The sequence below is a fragment of the Ranitomeya imitator genome, chromosome 9 (assembly GCF_032444005.1).
Source record: "Ranitomeya imitator isolate aRanImi1 chromosome 9, aRanImi1.pri, whole genome shotgun sequence".
In the NCBI taxonomy this organism is placed as follows: Eukaryota; Metazoa; Chordata; class Amphibia; order Anura; family Dendrobatidae; genus Ranitomeya; species Ranitomeya imitator.
Window position 1 is genome coordinate 132715929 of NC_091290.1, and position 19401 is coordinate 132735329.

General features: G+C 43.7%; 1 protein-coding gene across 1 annotated transcript; it reads left to right on the plus strand.

Annotated features, from left to right (window-relative positions):
• Positions 1-182: 182 nt before the first annotated feature.
• SPG7 (SPG7 matrix AAA peptidase subunit, paraplegin) lies at positions 183-19395 on the plus strand. Its single transcript, XM_069738956.1, has 17 exons — positions 183-385; positions 2927-3029; positions 3253-3342; positions 3502-3731; positions 6282-6421; positions 6549-6651; positions 8777-8902; positions 9144-9306; positions 9617-9790; positions 11021-11145; positions 11217-11319; positions 12056-12166; positions 12312-12427; positions 12544-12700; positions 15574-15737; positions 16495-16572; positions 17086-19395. The coding sequence occupies exons 1-17, from the start codon at positions 275-277 to the stop codon at positions 17299-17301; spliced, it is 2310 nt and encodes a 769-aa protein (XP_069595057.1). The 5' UTR covers positions 183-274; the 3' UTR covers positions 17302-19395.
• The last annotated feature ends 6 nt before the right edge of the window (positions 19396-19401 follow it).

Sequence of the window (19401 nt, forward strand, 5' to 3'; positions counted from 1 at the left end):
TTTTACATATTAATTTTTTAAATAGTTAAAAAAAAGGTCAATAAAGAAAAAGAAAACACCTGGTCCTAAAGGGGTTAACACCAGGCCATTATAACATGGAGCATATTATAAGGATTTATTACAGGACGATGAGGAGCAGTGATGGCGCCTCCTCCGGTGACGGCTCCTGGGCTGCGGCTTCTGCTGACAGTGGGCGGGCAGATACCTCGGAAGCCTGTGCTCAGTCACTAGGCCGCGGAGAAGCCTCGGCCTCGATTATCAGCCCGGCCCACGCATGGGGCCACTGCTACGGGCTCTCGGGAGGAAGCCGGCCTGTCTGTGCGGAGCGTGGAGGCTGCTGAGCAGGACGGGGATCAGGAGCAGCAGCTCCGGGGGATTACTGCAGGTATAGAGGGTGCAGAGAGGCAGGGGCAATAATGCAGGGCAGATACAGGGGTGACAGGGGCAATAATGCAGGGCAGATACAGGGGTGACAGGGGCAATAATGCAGGGCAGATACAGGAGTGACAGGGGCAATAATGCAGGGCAGATACAGGGGTGACAGGGGCAATAATGCAGGGCAGATACAGGGGTGACGGGCAATAATGCAGGGCAGATACAGGAGTGACAGGGGCAATAATGCAGGGCAGATACAGGGGTGACAGGGGCAATAATGCAGGGCAGATACAGGAGTGACAGGGGCAATAATGCAGGGCAGATACAGGGGTGACAGGGGCAATAATGCAGGGCAGATACAGGGGTGACAGGGGCAATAATGCAGGGCAGATACAGGAGTGACAGGGGCAATAATGCAGGGCAGATACAGGAGTGACAGGGGCAATAATGCAGGGCAGATACAGGGGTGACAGGGGCAATAATGCAGGGCAGATACAGGGGTGACAGGGGCAATAATGCAGGGCAGATACAGGGGTGACAGGGGCAATAATGCAGGGCAGATACAGAAGTGACAGGGGCAATAATGCAGGGAAGATACAGGGGTGACAGGGGCAATAATGCAGGGCAGATACAGGAGTGACAGGGGCAATAATGCAGGGCAGATACAGGGGTGACAGGGGCAATAATGCAGGGCAGATACAGGGGTGACAGGGGCTATAATGCAGGGCAGATACAGGAGTGACGGGCAATAATGCAGGGCAGATACAGGGGTGACAGGGGCAATAATGCAGGGCAGATACAGGGGTGACAGGGGCTATAATGCAGGGCAGATACAGGAGTGACGGGCAATAATGCAGGGCAGATACAGGAGTGACAGGGGCAATAATGCAGGGCAGATACAGGAGTGACAGGGGCAATAATGCAGGGCAGATACAGGGGTGACAGGGGCAATAATGCAGGGCAGATACAGGGGTGACAGGGGCAATAATGCAGGGCAGATACAGAAGTGACAGGGGCAATAATGCAGGGAAGATACAGGGGTGACAGGGGCAATAATGCAGGGCAGATACAGGAGTGACAGGGGCAATAATGCAGGGCAGATACAGGGGTGACAGGGGCAATAATGCAGGGCAGATACAGGGGTGACAGGGGCTATAATGCAGGGCAGATACAGGAGTGACGGGCAATAATGCAGGGCAGATACAGGGGTGACAGGGGCAATAATGCAGGGCAGATACAGGGGTGACAGGGGCTATAATGCAGGGCAGATACAGGAGTGACGGGCAATAATGCATGGCAGATACAGGAGTGACAGGGGCAATAATGCAGGGCAGATACAGGGGTGACAGGGGCAATAACACAGGGCAGATACAGGGGTGACAGGGGCAATAATGCAGGGCAGATACAGGAGTGACAGGGGCAATAATGCAGGGCAGATACAGGAGTGACAGGGGCAGTAATGCAGGGCAGATACAGGAGTGACAGGGGCAGTAATGCAGGGCAGATACAGGAGTGACAGGGGCAATAATATGGGGCAGATACAGGAGTCACAGGGGCAATAATATGGGGCAGATACAGGAGTGACAGAGGCAATAACACATGGCAGATACAGGAGTGACGGGCAATAACACAGGGCAGATACAGGAGTGACAGGGGCAATTATACGGGGCAGATATAGGGCTGACTGGGCAATACGGTAATACGGGCAGATACAGAGGTGACGGGCAATAATACGGGGCAGATACAGGGGTGATGGGCAATAATACGGGGCAGATACAGGAGTGATGGGCAATAATGCTGGACAGATACAGGGGTGACGGGCAATAATACAGGGCAGATACAGGAGTGACAGGGGCAATTATACGGGGCAGATATATGGCTGACTGGGCAATAATACAGGCAGATACAGAGGTGACGGGCAATAATACGGGGCAGATACAGGAGTGACGGGGACAGTAATACAGGGGTGACAGGGACAGTAATACAGGGAAGATACAGGGGTGACAGGCAATAATACAGGGGCAGATACAGGGGTGACAGGGGCAGTAATACAGGGCACATAAAGGGGCAATAATACAGGGTAGATACAGGGGTGACGGGCAGTAATACAGGGCAGATACAGGGGTGACGGGGGCAGTAATACAGGGCACATAAAGGGGCAATAATACAGGGTAGATACAGGGGTGACGGGCAGTAAAACAGGGTAGATACAGGGGTGACGGGCAGTAATACAGGGCACATAAAGGGGCAGTAATACAGGGTAGATACAGGGGTGACAGGGGCAGTAATACAGGGCACATAAAGGGGCAGTAATACAGGGTAGATACAGGGGCAGTAATACAAGGCAGATACAAGGGTGACAGGGGCAGTAATAGAGGGCACATAAAGGGGCAGTAATACAGGGTAGATACAGGGGTGATAGGGGCAGATACAAGGTGAGCAGTAAAATGGTGGTTACCAGATATTACAGGTATATTTGCTGTTTTCTTTGGTGGATCTGAGGTTTTCTTTCTTGGAGAAGCTCTGACCCCGTTTTTTTCTTTTCTTGCAGACGTTACTGTGCAGGAAAGTGACCCCGATATCTGACGGAGTAACAGGATTCCTAATAAGACGACACGCCATCGAGAATCCGGCTCAGCTCTGGAGGCTCCTAGGTTTGTCATTTCACAGCTTACATTAAAGATAAAACATATGTAAGGCGAGTTACAGGGGTTCTCCAGATTTTCAGCGTGGGTAGAGGCTGTTCTTGAGTCCCGCAGCTCAGCTCCTATTATAGTGAATAGACCCCATAGTAATAGGGAGTGCACACCATAAGGCAGGACAGCCACTTTTAAGCTTTGTGCCTGGAATGGTGATCCAATATTGGTTCTTATACAGGGGGGATCCATTACTTCCGCTCCACTGCTGAAAGGAGGAAAGAAAATCAGAATGAAGATTCCAGTAAGAAAAGCCAGAAAGAAAATGACGGTATGTGAGATCAGTGCGGGCGGGAGGTGTACAGGAAGTGATGGCGGCAGATCAACCAACTTTTCAGACTTCCATCAAAGTGATCTGATAGATTTCCATCAGATCGTTGCTTATGGCCTGAACAATATACAGACTTACATGTCACATTTTGTTTCTCAGATGAGGATAAGAATAAGGAGCACCTCTCGTCAGTTTACCGAATAGTCACCATTTCTATCCTTGCCCTTGGTATATACTTTATAACCACCATGAACACCATCCACGTCTCCTGGAATGAATTTGTAAATGAAATGTTGGCCAAGGGCGAAGTGAAGCGAGTGGAGGTCGTACCCGAGAGCGATTATGTCCAGATATTCCTCCATGAAGAAGCCGTGGTCCTTGGGCGACCAGTAAGTTACATCGCCTAATACCCTGGCACTTGCCTTACTGCATCATTCACAGTTGGGCTTGGCCACAAATGACGTTGATCCCTTATTGCCACAATTTTTAATTTTTTTTGTATTAATAATTATTGATTACATAATCTATTATTTTTAATGCAAAATTAAATTTACTGGTTTAATTGATTTTTTTTTTTTTTTTTTTTTTTAAATTAACTTTTTCTTCAGCCACTGTGGGCTGCCATTTTCATTTGCTGGTGTGTACGACACTTACACACCTGAAATATGGCAGCCCCTGGGCATAGGTGACTACGGTCGGTGTCCGACCGAATCTCCTAATTGTGGCTACCTCGTGCTGTGACCTGGGCACACCCACAGCAGTGAGAGGAGATCGCAGCCATTTTGTTGTAGCCCATAGCTAGGCAGCAAGCTTGTTTCCTTTGTCACCATTCACACTGCTCAGGTCGTGCGGTGACTGGATCTGCTGGGGAGCGGAGGTCCAGGGTGAGGTGAGTATCAGCGATGGTGATCAGCAGCCTGGGATTAGTAGTACATTACCAGGCTGCTGGTCACCGCTTCCAGCCACTGTCATGACAGATCACAGCAGGGTAATTATCACCCTCCTGTGTCCTGATCACTGACACAGCTTTGCTATGTCACTATAACACTTTTGAAAAAGGCATACACTGCCATAGCAGAGCTGTGTATGTAATGCCATCATACGTGATGCGTGACAAAGCAGTGGAGGACTATAGGGGTGCATTAGACTATATGGAGGACTATTGGGTTTCCGTTATTCTATATGAAGGACTATGAGGTGCAGTAGACTATAAGGGGGTGCATTATATTATATGGATGACTATGAGGTGTGTATTATACTATATTGAAGACTATGGGGGTGCATTATACTAAATAGAGGACTATGGGGGTGCATTATTCTATATGGAGGACTATTGGGTTTCCATTATTCTATATGAAGGACTATGAGGTGCAGTAGACTATAAGGGGGGTGCATTATATTATATGGATGACTATGAGGTGTGCATTATACTATATTGAAGACTATGGGGGTGCATTATACTATATGGAAGACTATTGGGTTTCCACTAGACTATATGAAGGGCTATTGGGTTTGCATTCTACTATATGGAGGATTATGGGGGGAGCATTAGCCTATATGGAGAACTATGGGGGTGCATTAGACTATATGGAGGACAATGGGGGTGCATTAGATTACGGAGGACTATTGGGTGTGCATTATACTATACGAAGGACTATGGGGGTGCATTCTACTATATGGAGGACTATGGGGGGTGCATTCTACTATACGGAGGACTATGGTGGGTGCATTAGACTATATGGAGGACTATGGGGGGGTTCATTAGACTATATGCAGGACTATGGGGGGAGCATTAGACTATATGGAGGATTATGGGGGGAGCATAATACTATATGGAGGACTATGGTGGATGCATTAGACTATATCAGTGTTTCCCAAACTCCAGTCCTTACGGACCCCACGGGTCATGTTCTCAGGATTTCCTTAGTATTGCACAGGTGGTGGAAGTTTCATCAAGCCCTCAGGAATTCTCTCACTTGTGCAACACTATGGAAATCCTGAAAACATGACCTGTGGGGTCCGTGAGGACTGGAGTTTGGGATACACTGGACTATATGGAGGACTATGGGGGGTTCATTAGTCTATAAGGAGGACTATGGGGGAGTACATTATATTATATGGAGAACTATGGGGGGCGCTTTATACTATATGGAAGACTATGTGGTGTGCATTATACTATATGGAGGACAATGGGGGTGCATTCGACTATATGAAGGACTATGATTTCTATGTACACCTCTGCCCCTAAGCTTATATCTAACTATCCTGCAGCCAGCAATAAACAATGCAATACAAGTTAAACAGTGCAACATTTTTAATTAAAATACATTTTGGCTCAAAATATACGAATTAAAAAAAATAAATAATTAAAAATGTCCCTATTGTTGTCAGTATCTTTTATGAGACAAGTTTATTTTTCAAGGTAATATACAGATGTATCAGTGTGATCCTAAACTTCACCCTCTTTTAGAGGGGAGGAGAGGAGTGATGTCACACACATGTGAGCAGACCCCGCCCACTTTTACTGCAGTCGTAATGCGAGCTAGTGATACTCTAGGTTTTCATGCCAAATTTCAGCAGCTGCTCCCCCTAGTGTTTAATAGTGGAAAATATCAAACCTATTTAAATCATTTTTAAAATATTACTCTATTAAAAGCAAATGATAATATAACATTTTTTTTTCAATTGTTGAAATTTATATATATATATATATATATATATATATATATATATATATATATATATATATATATATATATATATATATATATATTTTTTTTATGACTCTTCCTTGAGGGTCCCTATTGATCCCGAGCCCCCTTTCTGCTAGCTGTGTTAGAGTTGAATGTTTCTCCATGGTTTGAATATTTATTTATTGCAACTTTGCAGGCAAAACTTTCAATAGTTTCATTTTTTTTCCCATCGCCCCCTTCTCATAGGCCCGGACTTTGTTCTACAGAATGAAAGTGGCCAACATTGACAAGTTCGAGGAGAGGCTGCGCGATGCGGAAGATGCCCTGAATATCGCAGTGACCGATCGGATTCCTCTTTCTTACAAGCGCAGTGACTTTTTTGGAAAGTATGATCATGGCTTTTATAGAAGACTACCATGAAGACTAGATGAGATGCGAATAGTGCGCGTAAATATATTTATTATATTATGTTCTTAGATTTAATCCCACTTTGGGTCTGTTTTTTCCCCACAGTGCTGTGTACACCGTTGGCTTCACGGTTCTCGCCATCGGCTTTATCATCTACTTATTGCGTCTCATTGGGCTAACCGGTCGCCAAGGAGGTTTCAGCGCTTTTGTGAGTTATGTTATATTGGGTGGGATCACAAAGGGTTACATCCTGTATGGAGGGATTCACAAACTGCTCAGTTGGGGAAGATCGTACCCAATACATTTTTATTTATTTTTACTTTGTTTTTGATATTCCCTATGTTTTTCCCGGTAATATTTTTGAAGGGTTAAACCGTTTTTACCATTTGACGTACTATCCCACCCATGTGACCCGGGCCTTAATTGCCAGGGACGCAGTGCATGTCAGGAAGTCTCAGGTTAGTGCACAGAAAAGCTGCAGCGCAGACAGCTTCTATACCATGCCGATGCTGCTTCATCCGCATGCTATAGAAGTGATCAGCCTGCAGAAAATGAGTGTCCCATAGTGGGACAAAGTGTACAACTAAGAATTAAAAAAAAAAAATTGTTTTAAATAATTGTAAAAATATTTTAAAAAATAATAAAATAATTAAATTAATATTTATTCCATCAATAAATAAATATTTAAGTGAAAAAAAATCTAAATAATAAAAGTAAACATATTTAGTATCTCTGCGTCTGTAACGATCCACCCTATAAAACTGTCCCACTAGTTAACCCCTTTAGTGAACACCATAAAAAAACAAGGCAAAAAAACAATGCTTTCTTATAATACCGCCGAGCAAAAAGTGGAATAACACGCGATCAAAAACACAGATATAAATAAACATGGTACCGCTTAAAACATCATCTTGTCCCGCAAAAAACGAGCCCCCGTACAGAATTGTCAGTGAAAAAATAAAAAAGTTATAGCTGTTAGAATAAAGCGATGCAAAAATAATTATTTTTTTAGATAAAATAATTTTAATTGTATAAAAGCGCCATAGCATTAAAAAATGATATAAATGAGGTATCGCTGTAAAAGTACTGACCCAAAGAATAAAGCTGCTTTATCAGTTTTACCAAACGAGGAATGGTATAAACGCCCACTCCCCCCCCAAAAGAAATTCATAAATTGCTGTTTTTTGTTCATTCTGCCTCCCAAAAACCAGAATAAAAAGCGACCGAAAAATGTCATGTGCCCAAAAATGGTACCAATAAAACTATCAACTTGTCCTGCAAAAAACAAGAACTCGCATGACTCTGTGGGCCAAAATATGGAAAAATTATAGCTCTCGAAATGGTGATGCAAAAACAAAAGCATCAGCCATGCACCCAAACAGTGGTTTTCCCCCACATATGGGCTATCAGCGTACTCAGAACAAATTGTACAACAACTTTTAGGGTCCAATTTCTCCTGTTACCCTTGGGAAATTAAAAAATTGGGGCGAAAAGATCATTTTTTTATGGCTCTACATTATAAACTTCTGTGAAGCACTCTGCGTTCAAAGTGCTCACCACACATCTAGATAAGTTCCTTAGGGGGTCTACTTTCAAAAATGGTGTCAATGTTTAGGCACATCAGGGGCTCTTCAAACGCAAAATGGCGTCCGATCTCAATTCCAGCCAATTCTGCGTTGAAAAAGTCAAACAGCGCTCCTTCCCTTCCGAGCTCTCCCGTGTGCCCAAACAGGGGTTTACCCCCACATATGGGGTATCAGTGTACTCGGGACAAATTGCACAACAACTTTTGGGGTCCAATTTCTCCTGCTACCATTGGTAAAATATAAAAAAATGGATCTGAAGCAAAATATTTTGTAGGGGAAAAAAAAAGTGAAATGTTCTTTTTTTTTTTTTCTTTTTTATTTATTTTTTTTTTTTTAAACATTCCAAAAATTCCTGTGAAGCACCTGAAGGGTTAATAAACTTCTTGAATGTGGTTTTGAGAACCTTGAGGGGTGTAGTTTTTAGAATGGTGTCACACTTGGGTATTTTCTATTATATGGATCCCTCAAAGTGACTTCAAATGTGAGGTGGTCCCTAAAAAAAAAATGGTGTTGTAAAAATGAGAAATCGCTGGTCAACTTTTAACCCTTATAACTCCCTAACAAAAAAAATGTTGGTTCCAAAATTGTGCTGATGAAAGTAGACATGTGGGAAATGTTATTTATGTATTTGTGCGATTATAACTCTCTAATTTAAGGGCATAAAAATTCAAAGTTTGAAAAATGTTCGCCATATTTTCGTTTTTTTCATAAATAAACGCACGTTACTGCATTCTCTTTTGGCTTTAGAATCAGCTGAAGACGGCTCGTTTTACCATTGTAGATGGAGCATCGGGGAAAGGAATTAGTTTTAAGGATGTCGCTGGGATGCATGAAGCTAAAATGGAAGTGAAAGAGTTTGTGGATTACTTGAAGGTAAGAAATCACATAACTATGTACCTGTGACATTTACACAATGATTCTGCTTGGAAAGGAAGACCAGATCGGCGCCGGCTCATGACAAACTCTTGGTCTATCTCTGTCTGGGGGTCATACAGTCCTGTCTGGAGTGGGCTCAGGAGCTGTGTTGTCAGTCGCCCAAATCTAAGCTCTGGTCAGAGCCGTTTAACCCCTTAGGTGACTGTACACCCAAATGTTTAACATTACATTTTCGTAGAACCCAGAACGTTACCTTCACCTTGGCGCAAAAGTACCGAAAGGATCATTACTTCTTGGGCCTCCCGGTTGTGGAAAGACCTTGTTGGCAAAGGCCGTGGCCACAGAAGCGCAGGTGCCATTTCTGGCTATAGCAGGTTCAGAGTTTGTGGAAGTGATCGGAGGTAAGAAATAATCCTAATAAAAAGCAATTTATATTAATTTTTTTTTAGAAACTGCAGAGATCCTGAAATTGGCAAAAAGTTTAAAACAAAGTTAAAAAGTTGCAGAACTTTAGATTTTTGCCCGATATAGCATGGATTACCTAAAATAAATAGTAATATTATAATTAATGATTCAGATTCCATATGTTCGGATGGATTACAGGAAACGTGAATGATCGGATTGGTGCTATGGCTAGAATGTAGATTACATGTGCTTTTTGGGACCTGCTGACCACTCATTTATGATGTACTCTCTTCTATACCACGCTAGGTCTCGGCGCAGCACGTATGCGCAGTCTCTTTAAGGAAGCCCGGATCCGCGCTCCCTGCATCGTTTACATTGATGAAATCGATGCGGTGGGTAAAAAACGATCGTCTAACATGTCCACGTTCTCGAATACCGAAGAGGAGCAGACGCTGAACCAGCTGCTGGTGGAGATGGACGGTGAGCAGAGGGTGATAATTTTTTGTTTTTACAGATCTGATGACTTTGAGGACCTAGTTGTTTTATATGGAATGAGAGTATTTGGGATTGGCATGTTTTTTTTTTTGTTTTTTTTTGTTTATTTCTTTTTAAAAGGGGTTCTGCAGTGATCTCTCACTCCTGCATCAGGAATTGATAGGTGCTGATGAGTTGGCATCGTCAGGATACGTGCACGTCCGGCGGGTGATATCATTGCGTCCTATTCTAGTGCATAAAATGACTGCGCAAGACCCCACAAGCACTTGTCGATACGACATTATCACCTCCCATTAAGTCCGATTTCTCAAAATATAACATTGATGAACACTAACCTGTAAAACAAATGTTAAAAATCCCAGAATTGTTGTTTTTTTTTGATCTTCATGAACACCCCAAAATGGTACCATTAAAAACGACACCTCACGTGACGGCTCTTGGAAGAAGGGGACTTAAAAAAAAAAAATAAAAAAAAAACCCAAACGCAAAAAGTAACATTTTAAATGTTTTCCCCTTTGATATCGGTCTCATATAAATAGCGATGATCTCCGTTGCAGAATATGTCGGCTCCACAGAATAAATATGTCCTATTAGGACGTAAGAGCATCACGGCAGGGCGAGAACTACCCAGCACAACCTCTGCGATCCTGTTTTAGCAGCTTTTGCTCTGTCCCTATAAATCACTGCCATTTTTTTCTATTGCATCAACTTTCATAAGTGATGGTTGGGGCAATATCAAGAGGCCAAGTCTATGACTATAGATTTTGCTTACTTTTCCAATAAATTTGGGATCCCTATGACCCAGTCCTGCATTATTATTTTTTTTCTAGTTTCTTAGTGCATCGGAGGAAACTTCCTTCCGTTGAGTTATGGTTCACGGAGATGACATAGAATGGGGCGAGACGTTTCTGACTTTGCCCCCTTCCTCCGCCTGCCAGCTGTGGATCCAGCCTTGTGTGGGATGTAGTGTTCGGCTCTGGAGGTGGCCGGCACGGACAAGGATTGCTTTATTTTGGCTATTCAGCAATGGCATCCTCTCCCGAGATGTGACACGGCGTTATGGGACGTCGGCCAGAATTGACAGAGCACATCCTGGTTTCCTGAATTTCTCACTCGCGGCTCCATTATTAATTCCCCCTCCCTCCGCAATCATCCCATACTATTCACTGATGATCCCACAGTATGTAGGGTACCAAGGTCTGCTCTCTCCGGCAGGTATGGGCACGACGGATCACGTCATCGTTCTGGCCTCCACCAACAGAGCCGACATATTGGACGGTGCTCTGATGAGGCCGGGAAGACTGGACAGACACATTTTTATCGATCTGCCCACATTACAGGTAAGACCAGGCTTATCTTTATGGTGAATTTTTAGTTACAGCTGCCCTCATGCATTTTTTTTGTCTTTTAGGAGAGAAGGGAGATCTTTGAGCAGCATCTGAAAAGCTTGAAACTGACTCAACCTGGGAGTTTTTATTCCCTGCGCCTGGCGGAGCTGACTCCTGGGTTCAGTGGTATGTGGCGGATATCCTGACGGGTGACGTCTTTTTTTCATGTCCAATCAGTGCAGATTTATAAAGAAGTCTCCATCCTGACAATATCTGGTAATAAAAATGAATCCACTTGTCTCAGCAGTGGTGGATATAAGCCACGGAGATGGCAAAGTGCCCATATTCGATGATAGTATGTGGCCCCCTTGCTTTTCGGTGCATAACAATCACAGCTTACTAATCCTCATACGCTCCCTCATAAGTAATGACGTGCTAGCCACTTTTAAAATGACTGTGGCCACCTGTACATGTCGCACACATAGTATGTCCACCCCTCGTAGCATCTGTCTTGCTTCCACGCTGTCAGCAAAATCTGTGTCCTGAACTATCTGTGTCCACCACGCTTTCCATAGCAGATATCGGTGGGGTATGGAAGAAGGATTGGGTTTTATATTGAAACTTTAAAAATATATTTTTTTTTTTTGTCACTGAAAAATGCTACAAAAATAGATGAAAACATCATACATACCCCAAAATTGTATCAATAAAACTGTCAGCGCACAATGCAAAAAAATGACAAAGTCTTCAATGCAAAAATAAAACCACAAAAGGGAAAAAAAAAAATATATATATATATATATATATATGTCGCCTGCGTCTTTTTAGTAGACTACACTTATGTTGTAGTTGTAGCACAGGGGGGTGAATGTCCTGATCCAAACACATCTTGTAATAATGGCGTCTTCACCATTTTGCTCAGGAGCGGATATCGCTAACATCTGCAACGAGGCGGCTCTGCATGCGGCACGCGAAGGCCACCCGTCCATAGACACCATGAACTTTGAGTATGCCGTGGAGAGGGTTATTGCAGGTAAATGTTATATATGTATGTCTTCAGTGCCATAGATATATAATGGGTCTTGTGGCCGGGGGAGAATAGAGAACGCTGCCAATATTTTGCAATCGATACCATTTACCTTTCATGTCTAATTTAGTCACAAATCTTTTCTACGCAGGGACGGTGAAGAAAAGCAAGATCATGTCAAAGGAGGAGAGGCGCGTGGTGGCGTACCATGAATCTGGGCACGCGTTGGTCGGATGGCTGCTGGAGCACACGGAAGCTGTAATGAAGGTAAGATGGATTTATGGTTAGAGAGGAATGAACATTTTATGGAGGGCGAAAAAAAAATGGATGTAGATTTGCATTAAATGGACGTTCAGAGCAACTATTGTGTGTCGTCTCTACAGGTCTCCATTGCTCCGAGGACAAATGCAGCCTTAGGGTTTGCTCAGATTTTACCAATGGACCAGTATCTGTATACTAAGGAGCAGCTGTGCGAGAGGATGTGCATGGCGCTGGGTGGCAGGGTGGCGGAGGCAATAACCTTCAACAAGGTCACCACAGGTATGCGACAAATTATGTTAGCGCAGTTCATCTTCTTCAGCCAAACTCGGTAATTTCTTTATTATATATATATATAAAAAAAAATTTCAAGATAGTGCTGGAGATAGAACTTTAAATATCCCAGCTTTATCAAGCATTATAATGGCAAGTATTGCTTAATCCCATAAGATCACTGCAACCTCGCAGGCGCCTATAGGCTGGTATGAAGGCTTCCATATTTACCTGTGGTATGTGCCAAATGAAGAGTCTAATAGGGCAGTATAAAGCTACTTTCACACTTGTATTTTTTAGTTTCTGTCGACGTGCAGTGAAATGACGTAACGACGGACGTCATGAAAATAGCGAAAAATGTGTGCAACGGATCCTGTGAATTGACGGATGCGTCAAGGGGAAAATTTCCAGAATTCAAATGAGAGACTGCGACTCTTTTTCCCCGGACTTGAAAATCCTTCTGGGCATGCTCAGACGGGGAAAAACTGGATCCGTCGCTGGATTCCGGTGTGTGACGGTCAGCGACAGATCCTGTGTCCATAGGCTTCCATTGTAGCCGACGACGGGCAGCGCAGGATGCGTCGCTGACCGATTTTTAAGACGTGCACAAAAAACGTTACAATGAAGGCTACTTTCACAAATGTCTTTTAAGATCCGTTGCGATGCGTCGTTTTGGGGAAAAAAACGGATCCTGCAAATGTGCCCGCAGGATCCGTTTTTTCCTATAGACTTGTATTAGCGACAGATCGCGACGGATGGCCACACATTGCATCCGTCGTGCGACGGATCCGTCGTGTTCTGGCTGACTGTCATCTGGAAAAAACGTTCAATGTAGCGTTTTTTTTGTCTGCGTCGAAAAACGTACAGCGACGGATCCTGCGGCATCCGTCGTTGGCTAGAATGGAAGCCTATGGGCGCAGGATCCGTTGCTGTCCGTGAAATTACGGAATCCAGCAACAGATTCCGTTTTTTTACACTGAGCATGCCTGGAAGGATTTCTATTCCTTTGGGTTAAATTATTCTTCCTGCAGCTGCTGCATCGACGGATCCGTCAAAAAACAGGATCCAGTGCATCCGTTTTTTACAATCTGCACAGGATCCATCTTTTAAACACTTTGACGGATTGTGACTGATTCTAAAAGACGGAAGTGTGAAAGTAGCCAAACGTTTTCTCTGCACGACGGACCGCTATTTTAAGACGGATCCAGTGCACAATGGATGAAACGGATGGCCATCCGTCACAATCCGTCGCTAATACAAGTCTATGGGAAAATGCAGGATCCTGCTAATTTTTTTGCAGGATCCTGCATTCTCAAAAATCGACGGATTGTGACGGCTCTGAAAAGATGGAAGTGTGAAAGAGGCTTGAGGCCTCTTTCACACTTCCATCGTGGGGCCTCCGTTGCAATCCGTCGTTTTGGGCAAAAAATGGATCCTGCAAATGTGCTCGCAGGATGCGTTTTTTGCTCATAGACTTTTATTAGCGACGGATGGCCACACGTCGCGTTTTGGCAGACCGTCGTCACAAAAAAAGTTGAATGTAACGTTTTTTTGTGCGCCGCGTCCGCCATGTTCGACCGCGCATGCGCGGCCGAAACTCCATCCCCTCCTCCCCGGACTGCAGAATGGGCAGCGGATGTGTTGAAAAACTGCATCCGCTATCCACGTCGTGCAGTAATTTCACAACGTGCGTCGGTACGTCAGCTCATTGTATAGCGACGGACTCGTACCGACGCAAGTGTGAAAGAGGCCTAAGGCTACTTTCACACTAGGCTGTCGCAAACCATCGACCCGACGGACAATGTGATTGATTAGCACAACGTGGGCAGCGGATGCAGTTTTACAACGCATCCACTGCCCATTGAGAGTTCGGGGAAGGAGGGTGCGGAGTTTCGGCCGCGCATGCACGGTCGAAAATGGCAGACCCGACGCACAAAAAAAGTTACCTGGAACGTTTTTTGTGCGTCGCGGCCGCCAAAAACACGACGCATCCGTCGCACGACGGATGCGACATGTGGCAATGCGTCGCTAATGCAAGTCTATGGAGAAAAAACGCATCCTGTGGGCAACTTTGCAGGATGCGTTTTTTCTCCAAAACGACGCATTGCGACGTACGTCACATGACGCTAATGTGAAAGAGGCCTAAGACATTGCTATGCAGAAATCTATGAATCCAGCAAGTAGTCACATGCACCCCTATTCCTACTGAGGGGGGGGACAAAAAAAAAACTAACAATAAATTAAAAAAATTGAAAAACATACCCATGCTGAGAAAATACACATAATTAATATATATAAAAAATAACAGGTCTTACTATTTTGTGGTTAATTCAACCTCCTTAAAAAAAAAAAAATGGAATGGAAATGAATCCGTAGGTCCTGGTACCCCAAGCCAGTACTAATGAAAAGTCCCCTTAGATCTACATTGATGCCAAAATAAAAAGGTAATGGGTCTCGGCTAGAGTTTGTCAAAAATATTTTCAAGAACCTGGTCCAGCGGCCTCCAGAACAGAGCGTTGCAGACTGCGCCTACCTGCTGACATCCCCAGTGTCTCTTCTGATTAGCACACCTGGTGCAATGTCATTGTTGCAGGATGCCAGTTGGTAAGTGGGGGTTGGCAGGGCTCTGGTCCGACACCACGGACTAACATGGCCACTGGACCAGTGACTCTTTTTGCGATATGCTAATCTCAGTATATGGTGGACAAGGGAATGAAAGCTCCTGGCCCAAAGCAGAATCGGTACCGGTGCCCCCCAGCCGGTATTAGCCATTTCCAGTGCTAGACTCCTACTTGCACAATCTAGATCAGCCTTAAAAGTATTTTAATTTTATCACATGATGATTATTGCTGGAGGTTTTCATGTTTCCTCCTATTGTGCAGGCGCTCAGGATGATCTGAGGAAAGTGACCCGGGTGGCGTATAATATGGTGAAACAATATGGCATGATACCCAGCATCGGGCAGGTCTCCTTTCCAGACAGTGACTCCTCGACGGGCATTGGGAGACGACCCTTCAGTCAGGGATTACAGGAAATGATGGATTACGTGAGTGTCGTTTTATACTGGGGGGTAAAAGTAACATTTCGTATTTAGAGACGATGGGATGAGGAATTGGTGCTTCCATCCACCTGTCCAGGTATATTACATAGTAACATAGTTATTAAGGTTGAAGGAAGACTTTAAGTCCACCTAGTTCAACCCATAGCCTAACCTAACATGCCCTAACATGTTGATCCAGAGGAAGGCAAAAAAAACCATGTGGCAAAGAGTATGCTCCATAGTATGCTGGGGAAAAAAATTCCTTCCCAACTTCACATACGGCAATCAGACTAGTTCCCTGGATCAACGCCCTATCAAGGAATCTAGTATATATACCCTGTAACATTATACTTTTCAAGAAAGGTATCCAGTCCCCTCTTAAATGAAAGTAATGAATCACTTATTACAACATCATACGGCAGAGAGTTCCATAGTCTCACTGCTCTTACAGTAAAGAACCCGCGTCTGTTATTATGCTTATGCATGTAGAGGAGCTGCGGAGACACCATCACGTGTTTCTCAATGCAGGCAGTGAATAGCCAGGCCTTTCCCCGGGAAGGAACAACCAAGGGAAGGGCAGCATCCAATAAAGGAAAACACGTAGAGACGTAGAGGATGCCCCCTTGCCGAGTAGTTGGTAAACGGTACAAGTTGAGGCCACGTGTGAGGTCCTGAATCACCTCCTCTCACTGGGTCTACGCTGTTATGTGTCATAGTGCATATAATCCTGATCTGCTTATTACGGATTTTCTTCATGTCGTAGGAAGCTCAGCAGCTCGTGGCAATAGCCTACAAGGACACGGAGAAACTATTGAAGGAAAACAAGGACAAACTGCAAATGGTAGGGATCTGCATAGCTGCCACATGGCTACCTGCACGCATATTAGTTTGAAAATGATGACGGTATATACCAGTGGTAAATGATGTTGGTATATACCAGCGGTAAATGATGTCGGTATATACCAGCGGTAAATGATGTCGGTATATACCAGCGGTAAATGATGTCGGTATATACCAGCGGTAAATGATGTCGGTATATACCAGCGGTAAATGATGTCGGTATATACCAGCGGTAAATGATGTCGGTATATACCAGCGGTAAATGATGTCGGTATATACCAGCGGTAAACGGTGTCAGCCGGTAAGTGGTGTCGGTATGGAAACTTGAGAATTAAAAAAAGTTAATAACGTACATTAGACTCCCACCCACCATGTGTTAAAGTCTAGTACCAAGCTTCCTTTAGGTTCTATGGCACCCAATACTCTAGCCTAATTTCAGGAACAGGTGTACGTGTGTGCTATTTTTCTGTCGGCCCCTTTCTCGCATGTTCTCTCCTTTCGTCTGTCTCCGTAGCTGGCCAATGCTCTACTGGAAAAGGAAGTGATAAACTATAATGACATTGAAACACTTATCGGTCCTCCTCCACATGGACCAAAAAAAATGATCGCCCCGCAGAGCTGGGTTGAAGCGGAGAGGGATAAACAAGACACCGGAGAAGATGAATCTCAGAGACCGCCGCCTCGGAAAGATGAGGAAGAAGAAGAGGAACCTAATATGACTCCCGCCTGAAAAAAATGACTGCTACAACCCAAATTCAGGCATCTGTGCGGCACGGACCGGCCACTGGTCTCCTGACTCAAACTTGACAGCTTCTTGGGCATATATGAGACCCCGTGGCGTTTGCATCAGGAGACCAGTGGCCGGTCTGTACTCAGACCCTGATGGGGTTCCCACGTGGCAGATTTGCTGCAGACGTTAATGTGACTAGTCCATTTATATCAGAGGCTTCCAAAAATCCTTGCACCTGCAGAAGAAACCATCCCATTGAGATGAATGCAATATATGTACATACCATTGCACCTATGCAGGGGTAAAAACCTCACTTGGAGTTTTGCATTTTTTATTTAATATAACAGATTAAAGTTGTAATTTTTGTGAATAAAAAAAAAACAAATTAAATGTATTTATTGTATTTAATTTATGGAGAAAACAGTTGATTTTTGTGACCAGCCAATTGAGGGGTTGTCCGCCCACAAGGAGCTGATTTCGCTGGACCTGGGTAAGCTGGTTATTTACAGCAGACAACTCCTTCAACCCTTTAAGGATTGGATGATGATTATTATTATTTTTAATTAATATTTTTACACTTTCGTTTTTATCCTTCACTTCTTTAAAAGCTGTAATTTTATTGTTTTCATTTACAGATGTATGACGGCTTTTTTTTTTTTTTTGAAGGACAAGTTGTAGTTCTTAAATGACAACCATTCATTTTAATTATACAACATACTGAAAAGCGGGGAAAAAATCCAAGTGGATTATAATGGTGAAAAAAAATGCAATTTTGCCATTAATTTGTGTTTTTTGTTGCTGTTTTTTTACACTATTTATTGTGTGGTGAAAACTACTTGAAGCTTTAGGTCACTATGATTACTGCATGATTTAATGCTAAGGCCAGAGTCACACTATGGTATGGCTAATGACCCTGGGCTCCAGCACTGCTGCGAGCGTGATCCGAGTGTCAGTGCTCCAATCCTTTCGCATGGCAGGATCGGTGCACTGGAGTGGAGGAGACGGAGAAATTAATTTCTCCATTGTCGACGGAAATCGAACTGCACTCGGGTGATATCCGAGTGCAGTGTGATGTTTCACACGTACCCATAGACTTGTATGGGTGAGGGCGATCCGACTCTCGGATGCAATCACATCATGCCGCCCAACTGGCAATTAATTAATAATTAAATAATTATTAATTAATAAATTAATTCAGATATAAGCTGCCCCATAGTATAAGAGTGGGCCGAGTGCAGTCTGAATTTTTTTATTATTGGATTGCACTTGTCAGATTACATCGCAAGTGTGCGCGAGCCCTAAAGGTTGAAAAACAAAAAATAAAAACAGAGGGGAGCAAAATGTTTATGGTCACCATTTTCTGAGACATTCTGAGACTTTGGGGGGCAATTTTGCTATGTGAGAGCTCGTTTTCTTTTGTGGCCGGATTCTGGTAGTACTGATTGTTTTTTTTTTGTTTGTTTGTTTTTTTTGTAATGTTTTGTTCTTATGATTTTTTTTCTTCTTTCAAATAAGTGCAACAGTGGAAAATTTAGTTGTTTTTTTCCCTCCCTATTTATAGCATTTTAATTGTTGAAATAGTCATTTGACTTTTTATAAATTTTTTTCATACTTTTAAAACTTTGTTTTGGGGGGGGGGGGGGGGGGGGGAGGGGTTGTCCTCTTAAAGGACGTAACCCTGCGGCTGCTGATCACGCGTTCTGTATACTGCCATTGCACAGTATTGCAGTGTACATGGAGATGGTGGTCTCTGATGAAGCCCAGTCTAAACAGGCGTAACAAAATAGCTAGAGATGAGTGAACCTGAATTGTAAAGTTCGGGGTTCGTAGCGGACACTTAGCGTCTAGTGTTGAACTCCGAATACACGGACGTCCATGGAGAGAGAGTTATAGCATCAAAGTTCGGGTCCCCATTGACTTTTATGGGGTTTGGTAGTGTTCTGATACTGGAACCAAAGTTCGCTCAAACTGGAGGAACCTGAAAACACATATCTACAATAATAATTTTATTGCCATTTTCTGTAATCAAATTTTATTGATTCATGAACATAATTAACTGTAACGTGTCAATAAAGTTTTGTTTGCGTTCACTCATCCGGC

Coding starts and splice junctions, on each gene's coding strand:
- SPG7 (XM_069738956.1), top strand. CDS start 275: ATGGGGCCACTGCTACGGGCTCTCGGGAGGAAGCCGGCCTGTCTGTGC. Junction 3,732..6,281: donor CCGTGGTCCTTGGGCGACCA/GTAAGTTACATC, acceptor CCCTTCTCATAG/GCCCGGACTTTGTTCTACAG. Junction 12,701..15,573: donor CTTCAACAAGGTCACCACAG/GTATGCGACAAA, acceptor CCTATTGTGCAG/GCGCTCAGGATGATCTGAGG.